Below are 18,193 nucleotides of genomic sequence, written 5' to 3' on the forward strand. Positions count from 1 at the left end.
GATTCAGGGGGAGAAGCGGGGTGCTGGGGGTCGGTCGGGGACTTGTGGGTGGCAGCCTAACTGGAGAGCTGAGGCGCGTGGAGGGTCAGCCCTCGGCTTTCTCAGGAAGCAGAGAGCGTCTCTGACTCAAAACTCGTAATATTTGGTAGTAAAATGTGTCTTAACCGCGTGAGAACGCCCAAGGGAAGGGTTAGTGAGGGTCCTGCGTGCATGCAGCTCCCTTGGGGCTGTGCCAGGGTTCCGCTAGAGGCCGTGTGAGCGCTCGCAAGCGCTGTGATGCCCGTTATACATCCCTGCCAACTCTCCCATGTGCTTTGTCAGGCTGCGCGTCTGAAAAAGATCCTGGAGCAGAGGGACAAGATGATCAAGGAAGGGAAGTACGTCCCGCCTGACTACCACAGCAGCCAGCAAGAGCCCAAGCCTTGACGCGCTCGGACCCCCACATCAGTCGTCTGCAGCCAAGGAAGTGAAGCTCCTGCAAGGAAAGCGCCTGGCACCGCTGGGCTCCGCTGCGGCTGGTCCACACGCCGTGCGGTCGGGGCTGCCTGACGGCCTTGCCCCGACTGAAGGGGAATGACACCCGTGTCAGGCGTTAATGCTGTGCTAGTAAACATCTCCTTTGGAGCAGCGTTCAGCTCTGTCGTGTCTTTCTGAATAAAATACATTTGAGTGTCTCTGTAGCCCTCCTGCCAGGTTAACAGCCTGAGGTGCTGCCCTGGTGCTGGGGATGACCAGGAGCTGTGCCCCTCTGACGAGGGCAGCCATGGCGAGTTCCTTGGTGCTCGTGTTCCCTCCCTGCCTCACCTGCGGGCAGGGCAGTCGGCCCCAAAAGCGTGTGGGGATAGACTAAAGGAGTAAAAACCCATCCAAACTTGTCCTGCAAAGCTCCCTCCTAAATGAATGTCCACGTCTAGCACAGTTTTACAGGCAGGATACGTGGCTGGGGCTGCTCCCAGTCACTTTTCATTTGGACGTATTGGTGTGTGAGGTGAAAACCTGCTTAAAACACCTCTCTTTCACTAGGATTTAGGGCAGAAACAGCCAGATTTTGTTTCTCTACTGTTGTTTTGGTCTGTGTGTGTTCTGTTTTCCCTGCTCGGGGGCTGGGAGGCTTTGCTCTGAAACCCAGTGTGTCAGCGCGATCCGTTGAGCCTGGCAGCGAGCACCAGGTCCTGCTGATGGCAGCTGCAGCAGCCCTGGCCGCTGTCCCGTGGTCCTGGCCGCTGGAGCTGCCTGCGCCACCGTTCTCCCTTTAAAAGGGAGGATTTTCCACATTCCTCCCCCAAGCCCCTGTTCTGCCTGTAACAGGGAGGGTTTTCCATATCCCTCCCCAATCCAGCACGGTTTTGTAACAGCGTTAAAGCAGGTGAGTACCTGGAAGTAGAGAGGGGAAATATCCATGCTTTAATCCAGGGTTTTAATGCCGGTGATCGTGGGCTTCACGCTTAATCTCCGATACAGGTGGAGCGTGTGAGGTTCCCGATCCTCCCAAAGGAGGATCGTCGCCTGTCTTCGGATGAGAACAGGCTGCCTGCTCTTGGGGCTGAAGATGACCGCGACAGGCCCATTCTTCCCCAAAACGTGTTACAAATCATTAATGTAGTGGCAGAATGATTAATGTAGCCAGAGAGAGCGGCCGGTTTCATAACCAGCGTGTGTTCTGGTAGCCTGCTCCTGAAAACTGCAGGGTTGGCATCGCTGTAAGGGGCAAGCTGCACCTCTGCGAGGCACGGCACCGCTGGGGGATGACAAAAAGCTTCCCCGTGTCCCACCCCTGCTGCTTGGCTCTGTCTTACAGCTGGGGAGCCCGAACTGCCCCGTGCTTGGCTCCCGCACCTCAGTGGGCACCTGAGTCCCTCCCGGGGAGAGTAGAGGCCAGAACGCAGCCCTGGCTCCATGCTTGGATTTTGCCCTCTGACGCAACACAGCTGCCTGCTGTGTTCTGGGGCTCTGCAGTCCCTGAGACACCTGCCCCATCCAGGTGATGTGCGGGGAGCTGGACGATGGCAGAGGTTTGTCACTGCGCATGGTCGAGCACGTAGGAGAACACCCTGGGGCGAGGCTGCCGTGTCCTCATCGCTGCTCTGGCCTTGTCAGGAGCCGTCCCGGGGGGATTTGCCCTTCGCAGGGCCCGTGCTGCCCCTCGCCGCTCGCCCCGGCAGCTCCGTTGCGGCAGGAGGCTGCTCCCTTCCCCCAGCCCCAGATGGAGCCTCGCCGGGCCCAGATGGGTGCCCGCTGATCGGGCTGATTCATCGCGCGCGGGGGACGGAGCCGCCTTCCTGGCGGAGGCTGGAGGGAGCGGGGGGCAGCCCCGGGAGCCCTGAGAGCCCCGGGACCTGGGTCTGGGTCCGGGAGCTCCGAGCCGGAGGCACGGTGGAGGTTTGGGATCAGCCTCGACGTGAGGAGGCTGCCCCTGCTCAGCCCTGCGCTCACGCCGCTGCTCGCGAGTTACCTCTGCTCTAAGTTATGCCCAAACCAACATGCTTTTATCAGCAGCTTCAATATTTTTCTCCTGTTTACTGCCCGTGGCTGGATTGCGGAAAGGGCGACCCTGGTCCTGGATGGGTCCAGGTGTGATTTCTTCCGGAGAGGTGGGGAGGGAATCCGGGCATCAGCCGCCTGAGATCTGAATTGATCCGATGATGCAAATGGGCCGCCAGAGGTGGGGCGGCTGCCTCGCTTTATGTAATGGCCCGATAATCCTCGGAGATCTCGTTTGGCGCTTTCAGATATGAAAACTGTTCGGTGGCGATTAATTTCAGCAGAGGAAAACTTACATAATGGCGCTGACATTCAGGTGGATTAAAGAGCTCCAGATACAAAGGCAGGCAGAGGGAAGCTCCCCGTGCAGAAGTGAAGGGAAAACATCAGAAAGATGAAAGAGCCGTGTGAAGAAGTGGGCAGAAATATTAATAGTTTCAGGTGCGAGCATCCCGTGAGCCTCCCAGCAGGAGGCTGCCAGCCACCCGCCAGCAGCAGTCGGAGCAGAGAAAACATTAACGGGGAGAAAATCACGGCTGGGGAAAGAAATCCAGCCAGCACCACGCGCCCTGGCCCTGCCGCGTGCTGTGCGAGGAGCCCGGCACCCGCTGCCCTGCCAGGCTGTGGCGCACCCCCCAGTTACCCGATGTCAGCCCCTGGGTTTCAATACCAAAACTGGGGGAGCGGGGCAGGCTGGCCAGCGGGAGGTTAAATCTGAGCAGCGCCTGCACCCGCTCCACGGCGATCGCTCGCTAAGGACAAGGAGGAATTATTCTCCCCGTGCCCGGAGAGGAGCCGTGCGCTGCGGAGCCACGCGGGGACGTGGGGATGCGTCGCGGGGAGGCAGCAGCTTTCCTGGCCCTGCAGGCGGCTGTTCTGTGGCAGCTCGACTGCGACAGTCGTGAAATTGGCTGCCTTAACGAACCCCTCGCAAGCAGGCTGCGCACGGTGACGGCATCTCGGAGCCGAGCCGCGGCGGCGCAGGCTGGCGCGCGCCTGATAATTGCTGCTCTGCAAAAAAGCGCAGGGCCGGGCTGGGAACGGGGGGAGTTCCATTCCCAGGGAGAGGGAAAAAAGGGCTCAGCAAAAAGGCAGCAACTTGCTGGTGTCGAGCGTGACTCATCTAATCGAGTTGTCCAGATGTCGGAGGAAATATCGAAATCTATCTAAACACTCCTGCCTCCCAAGTGGCTCTTTAGACCAATCCAAAATCTAATTGTTCTGGCAATAGATGTTAACACAGCCAAGGGCAAGTGGTGAAATAGCAGGGACTGAGAGGAGCTGATGTATTTGTCAGAGTTAAATGCCGTATTAGAAATTTCGGCTGATAAGGAAAATAACCAAAGACCTGATGAAAACTATTGAGATCAAGCAGAGAGAGAGAGAAATCCACCTCCCGCCCCGTGCCACCCGGTGAGAGGAGCCCATCGCCGCGTGTCCGGCCCAGGCAGCACCGTGAGGGCCTTACAGGGCAACGGGCCCTGTCCTCCTCCAGTTCCTGCAGCAAAAGGGACCTGCAGCACCCGCAGCTCAGCACCGAGCCCTGAGTGTGATTTATTTCCAGTGTGTACTGGGTACAGATCTGTGTTTTGGTGCCTGCTTTCTTGTCGCTTTGGTGTGGAAGCAAAGCTGTGTCCCAGCTGCGATGGAGGCAGCGAGGCTGGGATGGGGCTGGAGGTGGGAGCCCGGGGAGCCTCTTGGTGCCGGCCCAGCCACGGCTCCTGTCACTCACCGGCTGCTTTCCCAAAGCCTTCCTCCCCTGGGGTCCTGCTCCCTCTTCCCCAAAATCCGAAGCCTGCGGGAAGCGGGTGCTGGGGCTGGGTGAGCCATCGCCTCTATGCAGCTCCCGCAGCCCCACGTGTGCCGGGAGCCTCCAGCAGCTTCTCCAGCTCATCTGTGCCTTGGAGAGGAAATAAACAACTCTCAGAATATGAATAATTTATAAAAAGTCAAGGGAAAAGGCAGGTTTGATCTGCGGGCTTTGGCAAAGGTTTTAACGAGGGACTGGGGGACAGACCCGGGGCAGAGCTGCCCGCCAGCTGATTTGCAGGGGCACAGCCACGGCCCGGGGCTTGGCTGGGAGGCGTCTGCCCGTGCCCCTGCAGCACCAAGCGGGACCCTGCGGCTGTCAGGGAGGGGTCTCCATCCACGGACCAATTTTACAGGACAGAAATGGGGGGATGAAGTGATTCAGGGAGGACGCGTGCAGTCAGCGCTGTGGTGGAGAGCAGGACCCCGCCCCAGCCCCTGCCTCCCCCCTGTCCTGAAGTAATGCCTCCCCTTCCCCGTCTGGGCAAAACAACGCACGAACTTAACCCAGATTCACAGCACAACGAATCCAGATCAGCAACGTGCTGCAAGGGATTTTTGGAAATGCATTTTGGGTGTGAAATGCATGCAGGTTGGAACAGGCAACGTTTCCTGGCTGCCTTCCCTCGTTTATTCAGGATTTAATACGGCGCAAATTCGCCCAGTTTGCTCCGAGGGCTTCTCAAGGAAGGGGCCAGACACCGCCGGCTGGTGGCACCGCGCAGAGGTGACGAGGGGACGCGTCCCTTAGGGCCACGGCTGGGGCACGTGGTTCCCCGCGGCTGGCAGCTCGGCTCAGCCTCGTGTGTGTGCGCGCTTGGCTCCAGCTGCCCGCGGTCCCCGCTGATTCCTGCAGCTTCACCACCCAGGCACGGCGCCATGCTGGCAGCAACAGTGACTCCTGCCCCGGCGGCAAACGGTGCCGGCCACAGTGGGCAGGAGCAGGAGCACGGCCAGGGCACGGGGATGTTCTGTGGGCTGGGAAAGTGCCGGCAATCCGGCCGGGCGCAGCGGGGGGCAGCCAGGCACCCCATGGCACTGGCAGGATGTGGCTGAGCCACCCAACCTGTCCAGGAGCTGCAGGTCTGACCCTGGGGTGCTTTCCTCTTCCAAATGTGTTTGAGGCCACCAGCTCCAGCAGTGCCAGCCATCCTGCCCCCTGGTGCTCACCAGTTTTGGGGTCACTGTCCCCAGTTGTGCCATCCACCCGTGTCTGGTACGGGCAGTGCCAGGACAGCAGGGCTGGGGCTGGCCCACGAGGATGCTCTTTGCAGCACCCCCTTTACTCTGCCCCCGGTGCCCGAGCAGCGCTCCAGCCCGGCTGCAGCATGATGGGGCTCCCAGGGAGCTCAGCCCTTGTTTGCAGCCCATGTTTGTGTCCGAGAGGCCTCGGCTGCTGCCACAGCTCCAGCGCCGCATCTGTGGGCCCGGAGCCTCCCCGTGGTGCACCAGCACCCAGATGGGTTCCAGCCGAGCTCCAATCCTGCGCTGCCCTCAACCAAGGCAGGCGCAGGGAACCGCGTGGTTCCCACAGCTGTTCCCGAGCTCCCATCCCTCGTGGGGCGCTCAGCGTCACCGTGCCCTGTGCCACCGCATCCCCCCTCGCCGGAGGTACTCGGAAAATAACCGCGGGGAAGGGGAGGAATGGATTCGGATGAGATCTGAAAGCTGGTGGGGGAGAAGTGCCCCGGGCTGCACTGAGATCCCGGGGCACCGGGGCGATGGGGCTGGCCCGGCCTCGTGCAGCACCACGGGAGCCTGGGGCCGTGGCACTGTGCTGCTTGCCGGTGCTGAGCGTCTGGATCTGCCGTCAGCCGGAGCAGTTTGTCCTGCTTTGCCGCTGCGGAGCGGCGGGGGCTGTCCTGCTCCAGCTCAGCCCCCGCTTCGGGCTGCCACTGCTGTCCCTGCCCGTGCCACGGCTGCTCCCCGCATGGACTCGGGGATGTCTCGAGGCCTCGCAGGGAGGCCCTGGGCAGCATGCGGCGTGGCTCCAGCCTGCTCTGAGCCTGTCCCTGCTCCCTGCACCCTGCTCCCTGTTCCTGGCCCCCTGCACCCCGCTCCCAGCCCCGCTGTGCTCCCACCACGGCTGCAATCAATGTGCTGCTGTAATTAGCCTGGGCCCGGGGGGAGGCAGAGGACGCAGCGGGGAGGCTGCTGGGGACGGGGGGTGCCCGGGGAGGCCGTGCGGGCTGGGGGAGGGAGGCTGCTGGGGGCCCCGGGGAGCCTCCCGTGCGCACCGGGGTTGGTGCATAGGGTGGGGGCCGGGGGTAGCCAGGGCTGCGTGCCCCGGGGGGGTCCCCGGGGGCTCGTACGGCTGGGGAGGGGGGAGCGGGGTGCAGGGGGGCTTCGGGGCGCTGCCCGTGGGGGTGCCCGGGCTGGCGCAGGGGCGGCACCGGGGCCGGTCCCCGGAGCCGCGCGGGGCGGGAGGCGGCCGGGACCCCCCCGCCGCTCGGTGCCGCCCCGGTGGGCAGGACCGGGCCGGGCCGGGGGGAGGCGCCGCGGCGGCGGGAGCGGCGGGGAGCGCACGGCGGGGCCGGCGGCGGCCGGACCGGGAGCGCACGGCGGGGCCGGGAGCCGCGGGGCCGGGGGCGGCCGCACCGGGAGCGCAGCGGGAGCGCCGCGCCCTGCCCGCGCCGAGCCGGGCCGGGCCGAGCCGAGCCGCCGGGGTCGGAGCCGGGGCGCGCCGGGGGTGAGCGGGGCCGCGGCTGCGGGCGGGGGGCGGCCACGGGCAGGGCGAGGTGGGGACGGAGCGGGCGGGGGGCGGCGGTGCCGCGGGAGGGAGCGGGGATGGAGCGGGGATGGAGCGGGGAGGGAGGGCGGCGGATGCGGCCCCGCTGCCTCCGCACCTGCTGCCCCCCCCTTCCCCAAACCGCGCTGCCCGAACGGCCCCGGGCCCCCCCTCGGCGGGGCCGCGCCCCCCCCCGCGCGCCGAGCCCCCGCTGCCCCCGCACCGCCCCCCCCGCGCCCCAAAAAGGGGCGAGCGCCGCGGCCCCCCCCGGGGGCAGGCGCGGGGGCCGCCCGCAGCCGCGGCTCGGGGAGGGGGGGGGGGGGAGCGTTCGTTTTTTATCCGCAGCTTTTCGGTGGGGGGCGAATGACTCATGCGAGCCGCGCTCCCTCTGGCCGGTTTTGGGGGGGTCTCTTTGTTCGTGCCTCGCCGAGCCCACGGGGGGGGGGCGAGGAAGGGCTCGGCTCCATGGAGGCGCCTCCTCTGCCGCCGCGCATCGGCTGCGGGGCTCGGGCGCTTCGCGTGCATTTTTCCTGGGCGAGCCGGAGGATACAATGAGAACGGTTTTAAATATGTCTCACGCAAGGTGCTTATTTGCCCAGCGTGCGTACGCCGCGCGGCTCGCCCCCTGCTCGCTGCAGAAAGCCCTACCATTTTCTCCTAACGTGATTAATAGGATTTTTAAAGCTGCTCCCGCTCAGAGGGAAAAAACCCAGGTACAAAGGGCAGGGCAGCTCCCCTGGCTTCTTCTTGCTCCGAACACAAAGAAACCGAACCCCAAAGGCTGGGCTCTGCTTTGTGGCAGAGAGACGGTGCCGGCGATGCCGGTGTGACCTTTGCTGGCAGAGGGGTGGCCGTGCTGCTGGCCCCGTTCCTGGGGTCCCGGCCACCAGACCAGCACCGGGGACACTGAGGCAGCGCTCAGGAGCTCGGGGGGGGGGGCTGATATACCCAGCCGGAGAGTGCCCGGGCATAGGTGCGAGGGCAGACAGCCGCGGTGGGACGGTCGCCCCTCCATCACCCCGTGGTGGGGAGGGAGCGGCGGCCGGGGGCCTGGCGTCACGCGCTGTTCGCTCCTTCTGCAGGCTGCTGCCCGCGGGGACGTCCTGCCCGCGCCGGGGCCATGTCGTCCTCCGACGAGGAGACCCTCAGCGAGAGGTCGTGCCGGAGCGAGCGGTCATGCCGGAGCGAGCGGTCGTACCGCAGCGAGCGCTCGGGCAGCCTCTCCCCCTGCCCCCCCGGGGACACCCTGCCCTGGAACTTGCCCCTCCACGAGCAGAAGAAGCGGAAGAGCCAGGACTCGGTGCTGGACCCAGCCGAGAGGGCTGTCGTCAGGGTCGCAGGTAAGACGGCGCCCGCTGCTCGGCCGTGCTGCGGGGCCCCAGGTTGGGGGGCTCACCCTGCGGTGGCCGAGGTGGTGTCAGGGGCTGTCCCCGTCCCCCCCCGAGCTGCGGTGCAGGACACCCGCGTTCAGACCTCCATGGCGCAGCGGAGAGCGTGGCCAGGGTGGCCCTGGCGTGGTGGCCCTTGGCTGCCGGCTGGGCACGGGTCGGGGTGGGTGGAAGCCCCTCGTCGGGTGTGTTTGTGCCCAGCCATTTTCCAGGCGCTGGGAACGGTGCTCACGAGCAAGGCAGGACGGAGGCTGCCGGGGGACGGCCTCACGCTGGGGCAGGGAGGACACGGCCTTTAGTGGTGGTGTTTTGGCTCGGTGGCGGCTTTGGGCAGGGCTTGCTGTGGTTTGGTTCCTGCTCTCGGCACGCTGTGCTCAGACGATGACTGGGCACCTTGGAGGCTCCGCTGGGTGACATGAAGGTGCCTCATTACGGGCTAAATGGGCTAAATGGCTCCCCGGTGGAACAATGCCCCCGGCCAGACTGGGGCAGGAATTTGCCCCGGGAGGTTTTTGGTTTCCTCCCGGCTGCTGGCAGGGTTTGGCTGAGAGCTGCGCCTGCTCCTTCGCCACGGTGCCCATCGCCAGCCCCGGCGCTGTGCTCACAGGGACACCCGATGTCGTGGGACCCCTGCACTGGGGACGAGGACACTGGGAGCCTCACCTGGGACACTGGCAGCACCCGGCCCCCTCTGGGGAGCCCTGGCTGGGCCCTTCCCGGCTGTCGCCCCAAGGAAACCCCAGGGCCCAGCTTTGATCTGCCTGTGGAGGAGCACAAGAAGGGGCGAGCACCCCCCAGCCCCCAAAGCGAGTGGCCTCAGCACTGGGCTCCCCGCCACGGGATGCTCGCTGCCTGCCCGGTGTGGACACGGCCATGTGCATGCACACGTGTGCGGGTGGCCCCGGCCGTGCCGCCGGTGCTGCTCAGGCTCCCGCCGCGCGGCTCCGGGCAGGAAGAACCAGTTGATTCAAATGAGGGCTCCCGAACGCGCCGTCTGGGGATGGGGGGAAGCAAATGCGCAGGGTGCGGCCAGGCCCTGCCCCAAACGCCAGCGCTGCCGGCACTGAGCACCCGCAGCACCCGCAGTGCCCGAACCGGCACCATTCCCGCACGGGCGCTGCCTGTGCCGGGGTCCTGCTCCCCCAAAGGCCCCGTCCTGCCGGGGCTCAGCACCCTCAGGGTGCTGCGGGTGCAGCCGAGCCGGGCTGCCCCGGATGCTGAGCGCTTGTCGTCACGCTGGGTCGATCCAGCCTGTGATTAAAAGCGAGGGGATGTCACAAAACCCGGTCTCACGCAGATTTCCCATTAAAAATAACTTGGGAGGTGCAGCCAGACAGCGCTGAGCCGGGGAAGAAAGAGTTGGAGACAGTTTTGTGTCACCGGGTTTGCAAACGAGCCGAAATATTGATTCGGATCCCTGCATTATTCAGTGGGATGCCTGCAGCGCTCGCCCCAGCACCTGCGCCCCCAGGGGGCTCTGGCCCCCCTTTGGGGACACGCGGGAGCAGGGCTGGGGACAGCGGCTGGCCCCGGCCGCTGGGTGACCTGCGGAGGGCACGTGGAAGGGACAGCGGGGACACAGCAGTGGGGACGGGTCCCAGGCTGCCCCCTCTGTCCCACTGGCTCCTCCCGTCCGCGTCCTCGGGGACCCCCGGGCAGCGCTGGGGACACGCTGTGACAATTCGCTTCTCGCGGGCTCCGGGCTGGCTGCGGTGGCACCAGCTGTGTGTGCCCTCGGGGACGAGTGGTGGCACCGCCGCTGCCCGTCCTGCTGGCCTCCTCGCCGACGGGGGGCCGGGTGCTCACAGCGTCCCCTCTGGCAGCGGGGCCGAGGAATTGGGGACGCAGCCGTGCCCTGGGGAGGGGGCGGCCAGCGGGGGCTGCCAGGAGCTGCAGGTGCCAGGGGCTGGGGTGGAGCTGGGGGGGGCTCTCCCTGTGTCCTTCCTGGGGGGGACGTTGGGGAGGGGGCTGTGTGTCAAGGAAACGGCGCTGCCATCCTAAATGTGTTTGCCCTTGGTCCTGCCGGGGGTCATGTTCTGCTTGGGGGTTTGCCTGTGTGAGTCCGGAGTGGTGCTGGGTGCTGCTGGGTGCTGTTGGGTGATACTGGGCCATGCTGGGTGCTGCTGGGTGCAGTTGGGCGATGCCGGGTGCTGCTGGGTGATACTGGGCCGTGCTGGGTGCTGCTGGGGGCGAGCAGCCAGACGAGCGGGCGATGGCAGCGGCACTGCGGGCGCTCGCTGCTCCGTCCAGGCCCAGGGGGGCGTCTGAAGAGGCTCCTCCGAGCCCTTGCTCACTCGGGGGCGTCCCTGGAGCCCGACGGCGGCCGTGCCAGCACGTGCGGCGCCTCGGCTTCGCGTGGGGAAACGTCCGTGGGTGTTGGCACGGGGTGCTCGGGGGTGCGGGAACGTTCCCTGCCAGGGGGACCGGGAGGGACAGGAGCAGCGGTGCCCGCTGCCCCGCTGAGGCCGTGCCCGTCCCCGGTTCCAGGACAGGTGGATGCCACCCGTGGGGACGTTCCCATTCGTCCGGGGCCCGGCCGTGCGTCGCCCCGAGCCGCTGCCCCGCGTGCTGCCCACGGGTGTTTTGCGCCATGGGGGGCTCCGAGGCAGCGCCGCCACCAGGGTTTGGGGCCCGCTCCCCACGGCGGCTGTGCCCGGTGCCGGGCACACCGCTAATTGCCCCTGCTAACGAGAGCGCCGTGGTGACGGCCGCGTTTTGCCAGCGCTCGGAGCCGCCGCCGTGCCCGTTTGGGAGCAGGGCGGGGACACCGCCATCCCCTGGGGATGGACGGGGAGGATGGCACGGGGGGGGGGGGTGCAGCCCCAGGGGACCCCCTCTCCCCGGACCCGGGGGCAGCTGGCGGGGTTTGGCCCCACTGGGGCTGAGGTTTTGGCAGCCAGGGCCAGGGGGGATGCTGGTGGCTGGCGCTGCGGTGCCGGCCCCATAGAGATGTGGGGTGCGGACCCTCGGCACCCAGGGGTGCCGCCGGGGGCCCTGGGGGTGCCTGGGCGGCGGCGGGGACCCGCGGTGATGTCAGGGCTGTGGGAAGGGGCTTTTCTCGTCGCCATGGTTACCCAGCTGGCTGCTGCACCGGTTGCCATGGGAACAGCGCAGCCAGGGCGAAAAAGCAACATCTTGCGGCGGCCAAAAAAGGCCGGGATTTGCCCCAGCAGGCTGGGGGGGGGGGGCAGGGCTGCCGGGGGGCCGGATCCGGCCTCGTGGTGAGGGCGGTGGTGGTGCCTGGCGGCCTGAGCGGGGCTGGGGGCGCCGGGGGGACTGGGGATGCCCATGGGACGCCCCGAGCACGGGGCCTGGCTGCGGGGTGTGCCCTGGGTGTATGGGAGGCACTGGGGGGCACTGGGATGCAGTGCTGTTGGTGTACTGGGAGGCACTGGGAGAGTGTTCTGGGAGGTACTGGAACACAAGTGCCTTTGGTGCACTGGGATGCATCACTCTGGGTTCACTGGGAGGCACTGGGATGCATTGCTCTGGGTGCACTGGGAGGCACTGGGAGACACAGGGTGCGGTGCACCCTTGGTGCACTGGGAGGCACTGGGAGGCACTGGGACACATCACTCTGGGTGCGCTGGGAGACGCTAAGACACTGTGCCCTTGGTGCTCTGGGAGCACTGGGTGGTGCTGGGAGGCACTGGGATGCATTGCACTGGGAGGCACTGGGCATGGTGCCCTTGGTGCACTGGGAGGCACTGGGACCCACTGCACTGGGAGCACTGGGAGGCACCGGGCGCAGTGCCCTTGGTGCTCTGAGAGGCACTGGGAGGCGCTGGGATGCATTGCTCTGGGTGCACTGGGAGGCACTGGGAGACACCGGGTGCAGTGCACCCTTGGTGCACTGGGAGGCACTGGGAGGCACTGGGACGCATCACTCTGAGTACGCTGGGAGACGCTAAGACACAGTGCCCTTGGTGCTCTGGGAGCACTGGGTGGTGCTGGGAGGTACTGGGATGCATTGCACTGGGAGGCACTGGGCATGGTGCCCTTGGTGCACTGGGAGGCACTGGGACCCACTGCACTGGGAGCACTGGGAGGCACCGGGCGCGGTGCCCTTGGTGCTCTGGGAGGCGCTGGGAGGCGCTGGGATGCACTGCACTGGGAGGCACTGGGAGGCGCTGGGACGCATTGCACTGGGAGCACTGGGAGCACTGGGAGGCGCTGGGAGGCGCTGGGACGCATTGCACTGGGAGCACTGGGAGGCGCCGGGCGCGGTGCCCCGGGGGGGCGCTGCCGGATGCCCGGTGCGGCCGCCAGGGGGCGCGGCGGGGCCGGTACCGGCGCCGCCACCGGCGGGGCGGGACGGGAGGGGCGTGGCCATCCAGGCGATGGGCGTGGCCAGACGAGGGGGCGTGGTCAGACGGGGGGCGTGGTCAGACGAGGGGGCGTGGCCTGTCTGGCGGGGCGTGGCCTCGGCGGGGGGCGTGGCCTCGGCGGCGGGGCGGGGCGCGGCGGCGGCGCGGGGCGGAAGCGGGGCCGGGCAGAGCGGCGGCGGCCGCGGCGCCGGGAGCTGCTCGGGGGGCGGCGGCACAAAGGCCGCCATGGCCGGCTACGTGCCGGGGCTGCTCCCGGCCAACCGCAGCCAGGAGAAGGAGTTCGAGCAGGCCTACGAGGACGTGCTGGAGCGCTACAAAGGTGCGGCCCCGGCGGGCGGCGGCGGCGGGCGGCCCGGACACGGGCCCGCGGCGGGGGCAGAACCGGACCGGACCGGGGCGGCCACGGTGCCCGGCCGGGCTGCGGGGGGATGCGGCGGCGGGGTGCTCCGGGTGGGGGCCGAACCCCTGCGGCCCCCCCCGTCCCACTCGGTGCCCCCGGTTCGTGCCCGGTGGGAGCAGCCCCGGGGCTCCGCGCCCCCGCGTGGGCTGCCCGCGGGTCCCGGGCCCCGCTCGTGGGGCTCCCCGCGTGGGGTGCGGCGCTGGGGGCCCCGTGCCCTGCGAGCGGAGCACGGGGTCCGACCCCCCTCCGGTCCCCCCGGGGGTACCGGACCCCCCCCCCCCGGGGCACAGGGACCCCCCCCCCGGTGTCCCCGGGTCCCGCTCGTGGGGGTGCGGGGGGCGCGGGGCCGGCCGGTGCGGGCGGTGAGTGTGCACTTTTGGTGGCTGCGGGCGCTCTCCGTGGCGGCAGCGCTGCTTCTGCCCTGGTCACGCCGGGGCTGCTCGGGGGGGGCCGGCTCCCGGCCCACGGGGTCCCAGCGCCCCGCTCGGCGCTGTTCTGCTCCGAGGGGAGCAGCCGGGGCTCCTAAAGCGCCATCCCCGAGGACCGGGTGCTCGCTGCGTGCCCTTCCTTTTCCTTCTTGCACGCAGAGAAAGGGGAGTGCTGGATTCCCCCGGTTCGGGGGGTGCCACTGAAACGTCCCCGGGTGGGTGCAGCGTGGGGTCTCTGCTTCCATGGGGAGCGGGGAATGAAAGGAAGCCCCTTGTGGTGTCTGGGATTGGGAAGGCGCTGGGTGACGTGACCTGGCCTGTCCAGGTTCGTTATGAACCTGTGTTCGGGAAAAAAAACACCCTGTGGGGTGGCCAGGCGCCGCGTGGAGCCGCTGAGGGCAGCGTACGGAGCCGGGGCTGGGGTGGGAAGGGCGCGCTGACACCCTGGGCTCTGCTCCACATCGCTCCTCGCATCGCTTCTTCCGAGTTCCAAAAGAGAAAATGAAATCACAGCACCGTGTGCCCTGGGCCAGCTGCAGCACCAGGGGCCGGCAGTGCTGTGTCCCTGCTTGCCGTCCCCCAGCGCCGCACCTTGCTCCGGCCGTCGGTGGCCGCACTCAGCAGCGATGCTCCCGTGGTAAGGGGAGAGCCTTCTCCAGGCTGCTGCGGTCGCTGTGCCGGCTGTAGGAAGCCGGTAGTCGCCTGGAAATGCCCTGCTGGTATTGCTTGTGGTCTTGTTTATGGAGCCCATTCAGCGCAGGGGAAGTGAGTGTTTATGCTGGATGAAAGCTGTCCTCTGCCCCTTCCCAGCTCCCGGCTCTCCCGGGACATCCCGCGCTCGCTGTGGGGCCGGCTGGGAGCATTGGGTTGGGGCTGTTGGCTCCGGGCTGCTGGAGGCGCTGCCTCTTCCCCGCTCCCCCACTGCAGCCCTATGAGGGGTTCAGTTTTTCCTGCCCAGAACAAGCTTTCCCCTGGCTCGTCCTCCCGTCCTGCTAATCCCGCAGGAACGGAGAGCGGGCGCTGAAACGGGTCGGGCATGGAGGGCCACCGTGCGCAGGACCCGGTGCTGCCAGCACTGACCCTTGGGGTGGGAGCACGGGGAAGATGTGTGGCCTTGCTCAAGCTGGGAGCTGCAGTGAGAGCCGCTGAAATGTGCGGGGGTCACCTCTGTGAGTGGAGCTGTTTGGTTAAAAACCAGCTTTAAAAATGAATCTGAGCAGTGGGGCCTCTGCTTAGAGCCAGACCGGGGAGGGCCCCGGAGCTGGTGCGGTGGGCGCTGGTTTCCCGGCTACAGAGCTCGTCTCGAGCTGAAGAGCAGGGGTTAACCAGATGGCAGATCCCCGCGATTTCTTTCTTTATCAGACTCCCACTGTAGGCAGACGAGATGCTGAGCGTGATTTGGGTGTCAGGTAGGTGTTCTGCTTCAGCGCCGCTGCTCGCAGCCGGACTGCTCCCGCGCAGGTTGGTGGAAGAGGCTGGCACCAGCAGCGTGGGCGCTGCACGGGGGCACGGCTCCGTGCTGCTGCGGGGGGCTCTGCCCGCCCTGGTGGTGCCCCAGTCCCCGGCGGGGGCGGATGGAACGGGGCCGGGAAGCAGAGCGGGAGCCGGGGGCTGCGTGGGCTCGGGTGCCTCCTCGCAGTGCGCTGCGAAGCCTTGGCACCCCGGGGTGCGCTGCGTCCTCGGGGGGAGCACACCGCCTGAGCTGTGCTGTCCTGCACGGATCCAGGCACCTGTAGCTGAAAAAGCCGAGCTTCCTGGGGCTCACACGGGACATCTCTGGGACCTGGGGCTCTGCCGAGAGCCAGCGGTGAGCGTCCCAGCGCGGCGGGGCCGCACCCAGGAGGCTCGGCGTGGCGCGGCTCCCAGCCCCGCTTGCCTCATCGCCGGATGGTGATGCTGTGGCACATGCCAGGACGTGCAGCGGCGCTGCTGACGGTGCCCGTGAGAACGGTGCAGGCGGCGGCTGCGGTGCAGCACTCCCAGCGTCGCGCCTCCCAGCTGAAGCAGGGAGTGGTGGCGGAGGTTTTGGGGACGGGTCATTCCCTGGGATGCTGCTGCGGTGGCGGAGCAGGTCGAGGGCTCTGAGCAGGAGGGAAAGCCCTGGCCCGTCTCCCCGCTGGTGTCGTGTGGCTTGGTGTCCAGGCTTGGCCTCTGTTCCCAGCACACGCCACGTCCCCGTGTTTGGCAGGAGGGTGCAGGCACGCCACGTCCCTGCAGGAAATCGTGAGGCCGAGCTCGGCCCCGTGGGCAGCAGCCCCAGAGCCTGCCAGCAGCGCAGGCTGCGGGCGGTGCTGCCAGCCCCATGCAGGTATAGGTCGTGCTTTCAGTGCTCAGAACACTTTAACCATTAACTAATCAACCCTGGTGAGATCCTTTCTTCCAAATAATTAACTGATTTGGGGGGTCGGAGGTAGAAGTTTGCAGTTAGCATCAGAGAATCCCCTTCCCACCCATCTTTGCCTTCTCTTCCTTCCCCACGGTGCCACGCGTGTGGCCCGACGTGTTTGCACGGGGGCAGCAGTGGTGGCGTGTCAGCACGGCCGCGTGAGCTCACTTGGTGCGAGGGAGGGGACATCTGCCCCGGGGCTGGGGGAGAGCAGGGGCAGGACCGTGGCGTGGATGAAGCAGAGCGCGTTGGAGCCCTCCTTGCGGCAGGCAGCCCGGCTGCTCCTGGCCATCTCCAAAGCAGCTTTTTTTTTCCCCAGTAGTCTTATCTTCTGCTACATGAAACGTAACTGAAGGTCGTATGTCCGGGTCTTGCCTACCCCCCAGTGTGGGGGTCTCGGGCTGGAGGCAGCGCTCCTGGCGGCGGGGATCAGCACCACGACCGCCTGCGTCGCTGCGCGGGGCCGCGTCCTGCCACGGGGCAGCTGCCGTTGCGATGCCGTTGTGCTAAGATAAACATCATTCCTTGGTGGTGATGAGCGGGTTGCACGAGGTCTCCGCAGCCTGCCAGCGCCCCGGCGGGACGGGTGGCGTGGCGGTGAGTCCTCGCTGCGGGAGGAAGCCCTTCTTCTTCCTCTCCATCGCCCGGGAGGGGGAGGTTGGGCGCTGCCGCCCGGCTGAGGGTGCTGCTGTGGGCAGCTCCGTTGTGTGCTGTCCGCGTGTCCTCCTGCGCTGCTCCCCTGGTTCCTTCCCGGAGTGCTCCGGCTGCCCTGGGCCCGTTGGATTTCCACCACTGGACCCGATGACGCTGTTTTGGGAGGCACAGGGAGGTGCTGACCTCCCTGGTGCTGAGGGGGGCCGGACACCCAGGGGCTCTCAGGGAGGTGGCGCGGTGCCTGGGCTGCTGCCGGGCTGGCTGGAGCCGCCTGCCCGCGCGGCTCGTGTTTGTGGCTGAGGTGGAACCCGGGCTCGTGGTGCAAGATGCTGTTTTGCTCGCGTTTGTTTTGGACAACAGGGAAATGAAGCTGGTGGTTTTTCTGGTGGCAGGACCCACCCTGCCTTGCCTGGCCAGGTTTCTGCTGCCTTTGCAGCGGAGTCACCGTCATCGCCGGCACGTGACGGCGCCTCCCGAGCTCCTCTCCCGTGCCTGGCGGAGGCTCGCTTGGCCGGGAGGCTCGTGGCCTCCCTCCTGTGGCCGGCCCCCGGCCCCAAAGCCTGTTCCACGCAGTTGGCAGCGATTGAAATTGCATCGATTCATGTCGCCCTGCTCAGAAACCCCGGCCGTGGCTCTGCGAGCCGGGCTGAGCGCTGCCGTGGGGCATGGGGGGGCTGCCGGCTGCTCCTCGCTGCTTCTCTGCTGTTTTCCAGGGGAACTGCTGCTGGTCCGGGGAGAAGCCCCCCGGGGAGCCCGGAGCCGTCGCTGCCAGCATGGGGCGGCAGCGCTGCGGTCACCGCTGCGGTCACCTCCGGCACGGGCGCCGCTGGGGGCGAGGACGTGCCGCGCCGGTACCTGGCGCAGGGAGCCTTTGATCTCATTTCAGCAGCAGGTTGGAGGGCCTGCAGAGGCCGGGGCGCTCGGAGAGCAGCCCGAAGTGTTTTCTTGCTCCTTTTTTAGGTGTCGTGGCACCGTTTGTGGCAGTTTGCCTTGGAGCCTTTTCTTCCTCGGCTCGGCTTCGGTAAGGCTGAGATCTCCGACCTCCGTCTGCTGGTCTGCGGCCAAGCTCCTTCCCAGGCTGGTCTCGTTCGTGTCAACTAAGTTTAGACTGCAATGGACATACCAGGGCTGATGCCAGCAGGAAGAAACCGCTCCGGTCTCCCAGGGAGAAGCATAAAAAGAGGATTTATTTTTTTTCTCTGCTCATTCCTGGAAGTGTTCTAACAGCATTGTTTGAATACCGGGGTGATTGATCCCTTTGTACGCACCTAAAACAGATAAAATCCGCCCTGTGGAGACGCTGGGGGACGTTGGTTCCCAGTCCCTCCTGTCTCTGCGGGAGCACTCCAGCTCCTCCTGAGCCGTGGGGCTCTGCTCAGTGCTGGGGTGGCGGTGGGGTGAGCTGAAGCCCCTGCTCTGAGCCCTGGGCAGGGGCTGTGACCGCCGGCACCGCTGTTTGGTGGGGATGACCGGGGCACTGTCGGCTTGCACCCATCGCATCCCGGGGAAGGAGCAAAACGCATCCTCGTTAATATTCCCCGGGGGTTGTTTCTGCCAGCAGCCCCTGCCGCGTGCCTGTGGCGGGGAGCAC

At 66.8% G+C, this 18,193-nt stretch overlaps 2 protein-coding genes across 3 annotated transcripts in view; both read left to right on the forward strand.

Annotated features, from left to right (window-relative positions):
- NDUFS5 (NADH:ubiquinone oxidoreductase subunit S5) overlaps positions 1-629 on the forward strand; it is a 95,241-nt gene extending 94,612 nt beyond the window's left edge. For both annotated transcript variants that reach the window (XM_083810079.1, XM_083810078.1), the window contains one exon: positions 322-629. In XM_083810079.1, the coding sequence (XP_083666205.1) occupies positions 322-426 (105 nt within the window). In that variant the 3' untranslated portion in view covers positions 427-629. The remainder of the gene's footprint in view (positions 1-321) is intronic.
- A 7,483-nt stretch (positions 630-8,112) lies between these two features.
- MACF1 (microtubule actin crosslinking factor 1) overlaps positions 8,113-18,193 on the forward strand; it is a 143,250-nt gene continuing 133,169 nt past the window's right edge. Inside the window, exon 1 of the mRNA XM_083809812.1 lies at positions 8,113-8,358. Coding sequence (XP_083665938.1) covers positions 8,139-8,358 — 220 coding nt within the window. The 5' untranslated portion in view covers positions 8,113-8,138. The remainder of the gene's footprint in view (positions 8,359-18,193) is intronic.

This window comes from Anser anser (genome assembly GCF_964211835.1).
Source record: "Anser anser genome assembly, chromosome: 24".
Lineage (NCBI taxonomy): Eukaryota > Metazoa > Chordata > Aves > Anseriformes > Anatidae > Anser > Anser anser.